Below are 14991 nucleotides of genomic sequence, written 5' to 3' on the forward strand. Positions count from 1 at the left end.
TTGTATCAGAAGTTAATAGATTAAGTATTGGAAGAATTCAGCTGTCTCTCCCTGCCCCACCCCCCAAAAATCCCAGAGCTTTCAGCCTTCACCCTTCACCCTTCCACCCATTCCTAGTGAAACCATTACCACCCAAATATTTTTCTAGTCATTGGACAAGACATTATGTTGAATCTGTTAAGGTCCTCAAAACACTGTTGTCCTGTCAGCCTTTGAATGATTTGTAGTATTAAATAAATTTAATTTGAAGGGTGAAGGAAAGTAAAAAGTTAACAGATTTGGGTAGGTCATGTTTGAGGGGGGTGGGGGGATGGACCCTCAAGCCAGGCTGAAACAGGAATGCGACCCCTCTACCTAGCATTTTGTTAGCAAATGTGGAGTCACTGGAGAACAAAATTAAGGACCTGAGTGCAAGGTTGCTGTATCAGTGAAAATGAAAGATTGTTGTGTCCTATGTTTGATTGAGCCATGGCTTACTGCCAACACACCAAATACAGTGATCAGACTCGAAGGCTTCTTGATTCACAGGATGGTCTGAACTGCTGATTCAGAAAAGACAAAAGGTGGAGGTGTGTGTTTCATGATAAACTCTTGTTGGTGCTCTGGTGTAGTGATTTTGTTGAAATCATGTTCTCCTGACCTTGAACACCTAATGGTCAAATCCCGTGTGTTCTATTTACCTAGTGAGTTCTCCTCCATAACCTTGACTGCAGTTTATATACCATCAGTGGCTGACTATAATCAAGCGCTTGAGATACTGTGTGATGCCATCTCCAAACATAGTTAAGAACTTCAACCAGGCTTGCTTGAAGAATACCCTGCCCAGTTACCATCAGCATATAATCTGTAGCACAACAGATCCCAACACACTAGATTATTGTTATACTACGACAAGGAAATACCTACCATTCCATGCCCAGAACGCGTCGGTAAATTTGGTCACTTAGCTGTTCTCCTACCTGCACACGGCCAGAGACTAAAGAGCAAACCTCTAGAGATTAGGACAACAAAGAAGTGGTTGTGGGATGCAGAAGAGCAGCTGCAGGAATGCTTCGAGTCCGTGGACTGGGCTGTGTTCAAGGACTCATCAGAGGATCCGAGTGAATACACCAGAGTTGCCATAGACTTCATTAAAAGAGCTGTAGACTGTTGACCCCACAAAATAATTCAGAGCCTTCCCCAAACAGAAGACTTGGATGAACCATGAGATTCACAATATGCTGAGGGCCAAATCAGAGGTATTCAAGTATGGTGACCAAGAACGTTACAACAGGTCCAGGTACAATCTCCACAAAGCCATATCATGGGCAAAGTGGCAATTCAGTACCAAACTTGAATCAACAAAGGATGCTCGACAGTGTGGCAGGGCTTGAGTGCTGTCACCTCTTATAAAGTTAAATCAACTGACATAGGTGACAACAGGGCTTCACTTCCAGATGAGCTCAATGCCTTCTATGTAGGAACAGTCACAACCTCCCAAAGCCCTCAATGATCCTGTGATTTCAGCATTTAAGACCCACATGCGAGCAGCCTTCAGGAGGGTGAATCCATGTAAAGTATCCAGGCCAGATGGGATACCTGGACAAGTACTAAAGACCTGAGCTGATCAACTGGCTGGAGTAGCAGAAACAAGAGAAAATCTGCTGATACTGGAAATCCAAGCAACACACACAAAATGCTAGAGGAACTCAGGAGGCCAGGCAACATCTATGGGAAAGAGTAAACAGTTGACATTTTGGGCCGAGATGCTCCATTAGGACTAGCTGGAGTGTTCATCGAGATCCTCTTACTCCAGCGGTCTGAGGTACTCACCTGTTTCTATCAGACTTCACTTATACCAGTGCCTAAGAAGAACGTAGTAACTTGCCTCAATGACTATCATCCAGTAGCACTTACACCCACAGTGATGAAGTGCTTTGAGAGGTTGGTGATGAAACATATTAGCTCCTGCCTGAGAAGTGGCTTGGATCTGTTCCAATTTGCCTGCCAAAGCAACAGGTCCAGAGTAGATGCCATCTCATTGGCTCTTCATTCAACTCTGGAACATTTGGACAGCAAAGATGCATTCAGCAGGATACTCGTTATTGACTACAGCTCAGCATTTAGTCCCATCATCTTCTCAAAACTAATCAATAAACTTCAAGAACTTGGTCCCAATACATCTTTGTGCAATTGGATTCTTGATTTCTCACTTGCAGAGCCCAGTCAGTTTGGATTGGCAACATCTCCTACACGATCTCCATCAGCACAGATGCACCACAAGGCTACGTGCTCAGTCCTCTGCTCTGTCTGCTTTATACTTATTACTGTGTGGCTAAATACAAATGCAATGCCATATTCAAGTTTGCTGATGCCACCACTGTTGTTGGCTGAATCAAATGTGGTAATGAATCAGCATACAGCAAGGACATTGAAAATTTGGCTGAATGGTTCCATAACAACAATTCTTACTCAATGTCAGCAAGACCAAGGAGCTGATTATTCACTTCAGGAGGAGGAATCCAGGGGTCAGTCCTTATCAGAGGATCAGAGGATCAGAGGGGGAGAGGATCAGCAACTTTACAGTCATTGGTGTTACCACTTCAGAGGACCTGTTATGGGCCCAGCACATCAGGGCAATTATGAAGAAAGCATGGCAGTGTTTTCTATAGGAATTTGCGAAGATTCATCATGACATCTAAAACTTCAACAAAATTCTATTGATGTGTAGTGGAGAGTAGATTAATTGACTGCATCACAGTCTGGTATGGAAACACGTATGCCCTTGAAAGAAAAATCCTACTAAAAGTACTGGATATGGCCCAGTCCATCACAGGTAAAGCCCTCTCCACCACTGTGCACATATACACGATGCGTTGATGCAGAAAGCAGCATCGATCATCAGGGACGCCTATCACCCAGGTCATACTCTCTTTTCACTGCTGCCATTGGTAAGAAGGTACAGGAGCCTCAGCACTCACACTACCAGGTTCAAGAACAGTTATTACTCCTCAAGTGGCAGGCTCTTGAACCAAAGATGATAACTTCACTCAACTTTACATGCCCCATTATTGAAATGTTTCCACAACCTATGGACTCACTTTCAAGGACTCTTCATCTCATGTTCTCGATATTTATTGCTTAGTTATTTATTTATTATTATTATTTCTTTCTTTTCGTATTTGCACAGTGTTGTCTTTTGCATAATAGTTGAATGTCCAAGTTGGTCCTGTCTTTCATTGATTGTATTATGGTTATTATTCTATTAACAATTTATTGAGCATGCTCATAAGAAAACAAATCTCAGGGTTGTATATGGTGGCATATATGTTACTTTGAACTTTGAACTTTTGTAATGCAATAGCTTATACTTACTTCTCTGGTGGCATGATTGTGGTATCTATCTTGTAGTCAAGCAACGGGCTTGCAATTTCGATATATTGCTCTGGCTTTTTAGGTCTGGGCTCTGTCAAATTAGAAGAAATACTTTAGTTTGCTTCTTTTAAAAATGTCTGTAGAAGAGACTTGGACTGATACAACTGTGACGAGAATACACATAGATTAAGATGTTAGCTGTCCTGTGCTGGCACCAGTGGGATCAGCAGTTGGTCTGCCACCTGTCTTCAGGAGAAAGAGAGATAAGGAAAACAATGGAGCAGCAATTGGAGATGTTAATGAAGGGACGGGAGAGAGTAACGGAAGGAGAGCCGTCAAGATCGGCTCACCCTTTGAACCCTGAACTGTTTGAAGTGATGGACAGGCAATACCCCAGCAGGGGGATAAAAAGGGACAGGTTTGCTAAGGCAAGACACACACAACACCCCGAGGTAACTAGACCCTGGAAGTGGTGCGTCTCTCACAAGTCGGTGGGAAGTTTTGGAAGGCCGGTTGTGGGACCAGGCCATAGACGCACAGGGTGGAAAGGCACGATCGGCGGGAACCTGGTGTGTGTCCACCCTTGCCTGGGTGCCGGGTTCACCGCAAAGAAACGATCATATCGGGAAACGGAGGGGTCACGGTCGGTGACCTCAGATGACATCACAAAGGACTTGCCCGAAAGCTGACTACGAAGGTCTGTGTGGAAGCCATTTTGAATATTCATTCGTTTTTGCTCTCTCTCTCCTTTCCCCCACATTGTCCATCGTCACGGCAGCGATTACTGCGAACTGAACTGAACTAAATTGAACTGAACTTTGTGTCACTTTGAAACTGGTCATTTACCCCTAGACAACGATAGAGCTTGATTGATCCTGTTATCTTAATTCTGTGTACATGTGTGTTTATCATTGCTGAACTGTTGCATTTATTATCCTTTTGATTAGAGTACTGTGTTGCTTGTTTCTTTAATAAAACTTTCTTAGTTCTGGTAATCCAGACTCCAACTGAGTGATCCATTTCTGCTGGTTTGGCAACCCAGTTACGGGGTACGTAACACAATAAAATGAAGTTTGAGAATCCACTTGTCACACAGTTACAGCAAAAAATAATTTAGTTTAAATATTAAAATAAAAGAGTCACATTGAAGGTGTTGTAATATCATGGATAACATTAAATTGTTTTCAAAGAATGCAGGCATAGGTTTGGCTGCAGTAGTGAAGTGATTCTTTTACTGGATTAGTATTGTGGGTTAATCATTTAAAACAGAGATCAGAGGGAATTTCTTGCAGTTCTCTAACCCAGAGAACTATGGAGCCTGAATCACAGAATGCATTCAATGTCATGGCTTGCAGATGGTTGGTCTAAATGAATGAAAGATTATGGGGAGTGAATGGAGTAAAGATTATGGGGAGTTGCTAGGACCTAAGCTTAAGTTAACCTCAGGCATGATCCTGTGGAATGATGCAGGGGTAATGAAGAGTCACTCCAGTTTCTACATCTCTACGTTCTTTATGTTCTAAGAGCATTACATGTATCAGACTAATGATTATTCAGCAAAACTGCAAATGTGGTAGCTATGCTGAACACATACATGATCCGCACATTGATATGATCCTACAAAATAGTTACTTCAAAGGATGTGTATGCAAGAGGTATGAATATAGGATTGAAAATAAGACATGGGAACAATGGTAAAGGACAAATTACATAGTGTACAGCCCGTAGGATCAGGATTATAGTTCATGATTAAGTGACACTAAATCGGACTTAGAGGTAAAGAGGAATCGTTTTGGATGTTCTTGATTGCTTTTAACTGGTGGTCGGGTTGGGAGCTGGGATGGGGAAGAGTCCAGTATCATACAGGCTACATTGAACTTAGTTGAGCATTCCATTCCATTTTAATGCATCCACTCTTTATCGTATCTGGATTACAGAGAAATTGATAGTAGTAGGCTTAAGGTGGACTGGGTACAAAGTGATCTAATCTTCAGTGTTTAAGTGTATGTGTCATAGTTGGAGGCTGGCATTGGGAGAAAAGTTTCTTCATGTGGTCAGAGGGAGAATGTGTAGAGTTCACAGAGTACTTGAGATCAGGACTGAATACATGTCAGGAGCTGTGCATTTGTAACACCAACCAGTATGCTATTGTCTCCAACTTAAAGTCGATGGCTGTTTCAGGCATATTGTGTGCTCTATGGGAACTTCAGAAATTTAACTTTGGAAACTACTTAAAAAGGAACTGCCACAACTATTCTAGATTTATAATGGAATTTGTTGATTATTGTTACATATACTGAGATAACGTTGAAAACTTGTTTGATTACAATCCAGGCATATCATGCCAAAGGTAAGTACATTGAGGTAGTAAAAAGAAAACAGAATGCAGAATATAATGTATCAGCTACAGTGAAAGTGCAGTGGTGGGAAACAAAAAAAAGTGCAAGGAGCATGGTGAGGTGTGGCTGGAAAATCAAGAGCTGTAGGCTGAGTTTCCTGCAAATATTCATTTCAGAGGATACTAAGAGGGTGAAAAAGTTGTAAACTGCATACAGGAAAGTAGATCTACTTTGTTTCCAGCCCACAATGAAGGAAGCAATGTTGTGTCTTTCTCTGGGAAATCAAGTCGGACAAACGGAGAGTACTTCAGCTGCAGAATGTCTATGTAATGGACATAATTACATTTATAAAAGTTATGAAAACAGCCAAAGAAAAATCTGAGATTAAATTACAACTGGAAATAGAAAAGGCTTGTCAGAAGGGCAGTGTTATGATAATTCTGGGGGATTTTAACATGATTGGGAAAATCAGGTCAGCACTGAATCTCAAGAGAGAGAATTTGTAGAATGTCTGCGAGATGGCTTTTTAGAACAGCTTGTTGTTGAGCCCACTAGGGGATCGGCTGTACTGTATTGGGTATTGTGTAATGAACCGGAGGTGATTGGAAAGATTGAGGTGAAGGAACCCTTAGGAGACAGTGATCATAACATGATTGAGTTCGCTGTGAAATTAAAAAAAGAGAAGCCGAAATCTGATGTGTCGGTATTTCAGTGGAGTAAAGGAAAGTACAGTGGCATGAGAGAGGAACTGGCCAAAGTTGACTGGAAAGGGACACTGGCAGGAAAGACAGCAGAGCAGCAGTGGCTGGAGTTTATGCGAGAAATGAGGAATGTGCAAGACAGGTATATTCCAAAAAAGAAGAAATTTTCCAGTGGAAAAAGGATGCAATCGTGGTTGACAAGAGAAGTCAAAGCCAAAGTTAAAGCAAAGGAGAGGACATACAAGGAAGCAAAAATTATTGGGAAGACAGAGGATTGGGAAGTTTTTAAAACCTTACAAAAGGAAACCAAGAAGGTCATTAAGAGAGAAAAGATTAACTATGAAAGGAAGCTAGCAAATAATATCAAAGAGGATACTAAAAGCTTTTTCAAGTATATAAAGAGTAAAAGACAGGTGAGAGTAGATATAGGACCGATAGAAAATGATGCTGAAGAAATTGTAATGGGAGATAAGGAGATGGCAGAGGAACTGAACGAGTATTTTGCATCAGTCTTCACTAAGGAAGACATCAGCAGTATACCGGACACTCAAGGGTGGCAGGGAAGAGAAATGTGCGCAGTCACAATTACGACAGAGAAAGTACTCAGGAAGCTGAATAGGCTAAAGGTAGATAAATCCCCTGGACCAGATGGAATGCACTCTCATGTTCTGAAGGAAGTAGCTGTGGAGATTGCGGAGGCATTAGCGATGACCTTTCAAAAGTCGATAGGTTCTGGCATGGTTCCGGAAGACTGGAAGATTGCAAATGTCACTCCGCTATTTAAGAAGGGGGCAAGGAAGCAAAAAGGAAATTATAGACCTGTAAGCTTGACATCGGTGGTTGGGAAGTTGTTGGAGTCAATTGTCAAGGATGAGGTTACAGAGTACCTGGACGCATATGACAAGATAGGCAGAACTCAGCATGGATTCCTTAAAGGAAAATCCTGCCTGACAAACCTATTACAATTTTTTGAGGAAATTACCAGTAGGCTAGACAAGGGAGATGCAGTGGATGTTGTATATTTGGATTTTCAGAAGGCCTTTGACAAGGTGCCACACATGAGGCTACTTAACAAGATAAGAGCCCATGGAATTACGGGAAAGTTACATACGTGGATAGAGCGTTGGCTGATTGGCAGGAAACAGAGAGTGGGAATAAAGGGATCCTATTCTGGTTGGCTGCCGGTTACCAGTGGTGTTCCACAGGGATCAATGTTGGGGCCGCTTCTTTTTACATTGTACATCAACAATTTGGATTATGGAATAGATGGCTTTGTGGCTAAGTTTGCTGACGATACGAAGATAAGTGGAGGGGCCGGTAGTGCCGAGGAAACAGAGAGTCTGCAGAGAGACTTGGATAGATTGGAAGAATGGGCAGAGAAGTGGCAAATGAAGTACAATGTTGGAAAGTGTACGGTTATGCACTTTGGCAGAAAAAATAAACGGGCAGACTATTATTTAAATGGGGAAAGAATTTGAAGTTCTGAGATGCAACGGGACTTGGGAGTCCTTGTACAGGATACCCTTAAAGTTAACTTCCAGGTTGAGTCAGTAGAGAAGAAGGCGAATGCAATGTTGGCATTCATTTCTAGAGGAATAGAGTATAGGAGCAGGGATGTGATGTTGAGGCTCTATAAGGCGCTGGTGAGACCTCACTTGGAGTACTGTGGGCAGTTTTGGTCTCCTTATCTAAGAAAGGATGTGCTGATGTTAGAGAGAGTACAGAGAAGATTCACTAGAATGATTCTGGGAATGAGAGGGTTAACATATGAGGAACGTTTGTCCACTCTTGGACTGTATTCCTTGGAGTTTAGAAGAATGAGTGGAGACCTCAGAAATATTTCGAATGTTAAAAGGCATGGACAGAGTGGATGTGGCAAAGTTGTTTCCCATGATGGGGGAGACTAGTACGAGAGGGCATGACTTAAGGATTGAAGGGAGTCCATTCAGAACAGAAATGCGAAGAAATTTTTTTAGTCAGAGGGTGGTGAATCTATGGAATTTGTTGCCACGGGCAGCAGTGGAGGCCAAGTCATTGGGTGTATTTAAGGCAGAGATTGATAGGTATCTGAGTAGCCAGGGCATCAAAGGTTATGGTGAGAAGGCGGGGGAGTGGGACTAAATGGGAGAATGGATCAGCTCATAATAAAATGGCGGAGCAGACTCGATGGGCCGAATGGCCTACTTCTGCTCCTTTGTCTTATGGTCTGATGGTCTTATGAAAGTGATTACATTTTAAAGATTTCAGAGGGAATGAGTAGGCGTGTTAGTGTTGGGTGGGAGGGTGGTGAGTTGGGGTGAGGAAGACTGACCCGGATAATCCTTTCCAAGCAATTCTAGTTCTTTAAAGCAAAGAAGCCGAGCATATTCCTTCACCCAATGAGCGAAGTAGGTGCTCCTTCAATAGTTAAACCGATAAAGACATTTGTGATAAATATCAGATAAGAATACAGGCAGATTATAGAAAGTGCTTTGGCAAAGTGAAAAAGCATAAAGGGAAGAGAGACAATAAGAATAAGGAGAAAGACAAAAAGATCTAAATCCTATCTATAAAAATAAAGAATAATGGCTTCAAATAAGAACAACTAGGAGAAGTTATGGCAGCAGAGAACATGGCTGAGGTATGACTAGAGGTGATGGTTAACACAGGAGTTCAAGTATACGGAGTAAGAGAAGAGTACACATATGGGTAAGATAGAAGTAGATGGATAGAAAACGCAGAAGTAACTGACAAAATTCATAGTTAATCAGCCATTTGCTCAGATGGGAAATGATACATCTTTTTCTTCTGAGCAGGACAGTGAATATGACAGAAGCATTGACCAGTTGCTAAATTATTTCGGCACTTGCTTCAGCAAATGTAAGTCTTTTGCTTTGATTTTCTTAATTTTTGCAAACTTTTTCAGCCCAAGCACCTTCTTGCATCTTGACTTTCAATTCTGGCCACTCACTCATCCATGAATTGAGTTGTTCCACATTTGACAACCTTGTCTCCAGCTACTAAGGCCTCAATCCCTGGAATTCTCCTTGTAAACATTACCACATTTCTTCTCTTCCTTATTTCTTTGACTTGAGATTTTTGCTCAACTGTGCTAATAACTCCTAGCTCAGTCTTGACGAAGGGTCTCGGCCCGAAACGTCGACTGTATCTCTTCCTAGAGATGCTGCCTGGCCTGCTGCGTTCACCAGTAACTTTGATGTGTGTTGCTCCAACTCCTAGTTAAATTTTGTTTGACAACTCTCCCTTCAAACATCTTTAGGCAGCTTAAAGGATTCTCTATAAATTCATGTTGTTTCTGCTGGTAAGGTTATGGAAGGACCATTTAGAAAGGCAACAGGTGGAACTGCAAGAGGACCTGATTTGGATCTTCCAGCCCAGCAATCACAGAGATCAATATTTACAATCAGCTTGTTCCCAAAGCATTATTTAGCGTTCTTGTTGCACTCAGTTACAAGTCTGAAATATACCTGGATATCAATATCAGTCCTTTAGTTTTTCTACTCTCCCTATTTAATTGCAAGTATGTATACCAAGAATACAGTCCAATCATTTAAAACTCTTGGATCATGATTATTCAAGTTCTTGAAACAAAACTATTTTGCAATGTAAGTAAACTGCATGTTCAAAGCAGATGTAGATTTCATTGTTAAGGGGTAAGAAAATTACCTTTTGGGTCAGCTATAGGAAAAGGGCGATTTCGTGGTCGTATAAGCTTCCATCGAGGAACCTGTGAGACCTCTGCTGAGTTTGCAAGGGGACAAGATCTTGTTCTTCTCACCAGTACAGGGTGACTGTGTGCATGGGAAAGTCCATAGTGTCGCAACTTCTCTGAGGATTCAGCCTACGAGGTAAAAAAGAATGCAAATAAAGGCGCTTTGAATAAAACACAGAATTTAGCACAATAGAGTTGTGTTCAAAGTTCTCAGTATTTGAATGTTGCAGATTCAATATAACTGATTTGCTGCATGAAGTTAATTTTTGCAAAGGAACCACTCTTCCATCCTCTCTGCTCTGGTTCTAAAATAACAAAAAATGCCACTTTCCCATGCTCTGCAACATTAGTTTTCCATCTCTCCTGTCCATAATACTGCCACAGGCTCATTGTCCCCACCCAGCTCCTCACTGACACTGACCTCCACCTACCTCCACTGCTCCTCCCACTCTTGTGTTTTCAACCTCCTTGCAACCTCCATTCTCCCTTTCTCACCTTCAGTGGCAGACAGTCCAGCTGACCCAGTCCTGGCCATTCTCACCCAGCCCTCTTTCCACCTTCTTTCCAATTTTAAGGGTCAACAACGTAGTTTTCCACCATGCTTCAATGACACTCCAAAACTGGAGCAGTTACTGATGCTGCTGCTTTACAGCTCCAGTGACCTGGGTTCAATCCTAACCTTTGGTACTGTCTATGTTGAATCTGTACCTTCTCCTTGTGAACATGTGGCTTTCCTTCATGTGCTCCAGCTTCCTTCCACATTTAAAAGACACACTACTTGGTTGCTATGAATTGCCCCTGGTTGTAGATGAGTGGTGGGATTTGGGGAGAATTGATGATAATATAGGGTATATAATATAGGATAAAACAGGGTAGAGTAGAATAGGTAGAATAGGTGTAAAAAGGATGCTGGATGATTGGCAATGACTGGGTGGACTAGAGGTCCTGTGTCTGCATGTTTCTCTCTTTGACCCAATGGCTTTATAACTGCTCAGCCATCAATTCTTCTCCATTACTGGGATAACTTAAAGATTAACCATTTCATATGAATACATTTCTATATTGTCAGTCATAGAGTAGCTCAGAGAACAGCACACTTAACTTCAAGTTGAGGGTTGCACATTTAAGTTCTTGAGAACTAAGTGATACTCCAAATGCAATATAGGCAAAGTGGTGTACTGTCAATAAATGCCAGATTTCAGAATGGAAACTGAAGGCACTGCTTTTTCTACTCAAGTGAACATGAAAGATTTGATGGCAATGTTTTAAAGAGGAGATATGAATTTCCTCAAAGTCCTGGATGTTTTCACCCCTCAGTTAACATTTTTTAAATAGATTGTCCAATCATTATCTTTATTTTAAATGTAACGCAGCTGTTCAGTTGATTACTATTATCTTCAGAACAGAAAATCAGCGATAAAATGGCACACAATATAAGATTGAGCACATGGCCATTACCATTTGTCCAAGTAAAGAAGTTGTTCCTTCTGACAGCTGAAGTGGGAGGTAGGTCGCATAAATCACCATCTGTGGCATCACTAGTGCATGGAATCCTGCTACATAAAGAGCATAAATATTGCTGTCTTAAACAACAGTGCAGCACGTAGTTAACTTACACTTGATCACTACATTTTGATCTCAACATAATAGCAGTGACTTTATTTCATAAGAACTTGGAATTGTATCCACAACACAGATGTTGAGCATTTGCTCCATTGTGCTATTGCCAATCAGATTAGTTCTCCTCCCCAGCCCTTTCCTAGACCCTTGCATATTTTGTTCACATTTTTTAGGAATATTAACAACCCTTCAGAAAATTATTACAGAATATGTTTCCACCACACATTTAGGCAGTGCAATAGAAATCATAGCAACTTGAGCACTTTTTGCATCTACCCTGAGGTTAAATTATCAATTATTTCAAATTCACATTCTTGACATTCTTGCCAGTTTGTTTGGCTGGGTGTGGGGGTTCAGAGGTTGGGGCAGGTGAGTAATATCTAGTAGTAGTAGTGACAGTCATGATATAAATGGATGTACCATTCTCTTCCTTTCAAGAAGTAGACATTGAACAACCTTTGAATTGTAGCAATGCAACTTTTGGTGTGCATAGACTGAAAAGATGCTTACTGTTATCTAGGCTGTGTCTATCTGGACAAAACAGTCCATGTCAGAAATTATAAAGAACTATAATGACGTAACTGACTTTGAACAGGTGCAAGAAAGCCATTTATCCCCTGAGCTTGTTCTCTCATTCAAACAGAACAAAGCTGATAAATTCATTGCTATCTCAAGTGGTTCTCAGTGGTATTAAATTAATACTATAGTCGAGAAGAATGAAAGGACTGAAGCTTGGGAGAGCTTAAGGAACTAGCAACAGATGATCAAATCACTGAAAAGTGGGAGAAAATAATGAGAAGTCTTTTAAAAATATAAGAGCTTCTTAAACTTTGTAAATAGGAACTGAGAAGCAAAAATAAAGATATACTCTTTAAAGGCTGACAGAGAATAAAATACAATGGGAAATAATAAAATGAACCATTAAATAAATATTTTGTAGATCTCCATATGGTGGTATATGCCAGAAATTTGTGAGAATCACAATGTAAATTGGAATGAGGAACTTATTTAATAATAGGAAAAGAAAAACTGGAAAAATCAAGAGGAGGAATACTGTCGGATCATCTTGATTGCGATAGTTTGGATCTTAAGTTTTAAAACAGGCAATGGAGGCATCAGCTATGATTTTCCAAAAATCTATGATTCAGAAATACTGATAGCAGATAGGAATGTTACACCAGCATTTAGGAAAGGCAGAGAAGAGAAAATTGGGAAATACAGACAAATTAATTGGACAACAGCTGTTGGAAAAATGCTGAAATTTATTAGTAAGCAGGTATATTGACAATTGTATTAAATTAGTCAGAGTCAACATAATTTTGTGGAATGAAAACCATACTTGGTAAGTCATACTTAACATCTTTTTTGAGGATGTAATAAATACCTTGGATAATGGAAATGACTGCAGCTGTTCAAGTATATGACTCACTGTCATATTGGGATTGGACATTAAATGCTGGCTTTGCCTTGAATGTCTACATTTTACAAACAAAAATAACACAGTGGACAGGATGTCCCTGTACACCCATGTTTTCAAATAAGGAATACATAGTCCAATTATATAAAATAAGAACTTTGGGGATTGGAGAGGAAGGTCAGAAAATCAATTTATGAAGGTACTGGAAACACCAGAAAAAAAAGATACAAAAAAGATATTAAATACCAGAAAGAAGATACAGGGAGATTAAGTTTCAGACAAGAAAATGATATAATATTAAATGCTAAATGGAATACTATGCACTTGCTAACAAGAAAGCAGCCATTTTTACAAATGGTGAATAAATAACAAATACTGCTGTGCTGGATAATCTAAAAGACTGATCTATTTAATGCTCATGGTTAACAGGTACAATTAGGAAGACAAATCACATACTGAAATTTATTTTGAGGAAGTTGTGGAGAAGAAGAAGGAAGCTATGCTGCAGCTATTTGTGGATTTGATGAGAATGCACTTAGTGAATTCTGTGCAGTTTTTGGTCTCTTTGTCAAAGGGAGACTTACTTGGTCTCACTAAATATTTGAAGAATAAGCGATGATCTCATTGAAACATGTAAGATTTGAGAGGATTTAACAAAGTAGGTCCTGGTAGATTATTTCCTTACTGCATGAATTCCATCCATCTGGAGGCATTGTAGGTATGGCCTTCATTTCATAACAACTAGGAGAAATATAGGAAGCACCACCAAAAACCATACTACATCAGCGGTCCCCAACCACCGGGCCGCAAGGCATGCGCTACCAGGCCGCGAGGAAATGATATGATTTGGCGATAGGAACAGCTGCACCTTTCCTCATTCCCTGTCACACCCACTGTTGAGCTTGAACACATGCGAGGTCATTAACAGCGCGTCATCGAGATCAAGTCCTCGAGCTTGCAAATGACGGCGGGCTGAAAAGTATGTTTGACATAACATCTCTGCCGGCATTCCAGATCAAAGTCAAGGCTAAATATTCTGAGATAGTCAGGAAAGCACTGAAAACATTGCTTCCATTTCCAACATATCTCTGCAATGAAAACTAAATTGCAGAATAGACTGGTCATAAGAAACCTCCTTCGAGTATCGCTGTCTCCCATCACTCCTCGATAGGACCGTCTTGTTGCAGGAAAACAAGCCCAGGGCTCCCACTGATTCAGCGATATTGGTGCGTTGCAATGATTTTATATGTTCATACGGGGAAAATATGCGCTGTGTGTTTGATACCCAAATGTTACTTAAAACGTTATGACGCTATTATAAGTGACTTATATAACCATGTAGCAATTACGGCACGGAAACAGGTGATCTCGCTCCTTCTAGTCCGTACCGAATGCTACTCTCGCCTAGTCCCACCAACCTGCACTCAGCCCATAACCCTCCATTCCTTTCCTGTCCATATACCCATCCAATTTTCCTTTAAATGATAATATCGAACCTGCCCCTACCACTTCTACTGGAAGTTCGTTCAACACTTCAAGCTCCCCTGTCCTCCCCTGATAATTGTCTTATCGCTATATTCATGCGAGGAAAATATGCGCTGTGTGTTTAATATTAAATTCGTTAGATAAACCCTATTGGAAACGAAATTGAGTGTATTAGCCACTTATCCCCTATATTCTGGCCGTGATTAACACCCCCCCACCCCCGGACGACGACGACAGAATTGGCAAAAACAATTTTTAAGAAATCGGCACGGAAACGCATGCACAAGTTACGCATACGCACTGGTGCCCGCGCAAGGCTTCATGGTCAATGTAGTCTTTCTCGGGGTAAACCCAACGTATTTG

General features: G+C 40.9%; 1 protein-coding gene across 2 annotated transcripts in view; it reads right to left on the reverse strand.

Moving 5' to 3' along the window:
* adgb (androglobin) overlaps window positions 1-14991 on the reverse strand; it is a 219591-nt gene that overhangs the window by 141527 nt on the left and 63073 nt on the right. For both annotated transcript variants that reach the window (XM_072265653.1, XM_072265651.1), the window contains exons 10-12: window positions 11565-11662; window positions 10061-10235; window positions 3355-3445 (exon numbers count right to left, since the gene is read on the reverse strand). In XM_072265653.1, the coding sequence (XP_072121754.1) occupies window positions 3355-3445; window positions 10061-10235; window positions 11565-11662 (364 nt within the window). The remainder of the gene's footprint in view (window positions 1-3354; window positions 3446-10060; window positions 10236-11564; window positions 11663-14991) is intronic.

This window comes from Mobula birostris, chromosome 8, assembly GCF_030028105.1.
Source record: "Mobula birostris isolate sMobBir1 chromosome 8, sMobBir1.hap1, whole genome shotgun sequence".
NCBI lineage: Eukaryota > Metazoa > Chordata > Chondrichthyes > Myliobatiformes > Myliobatidae > Mobula > Mobula birostris.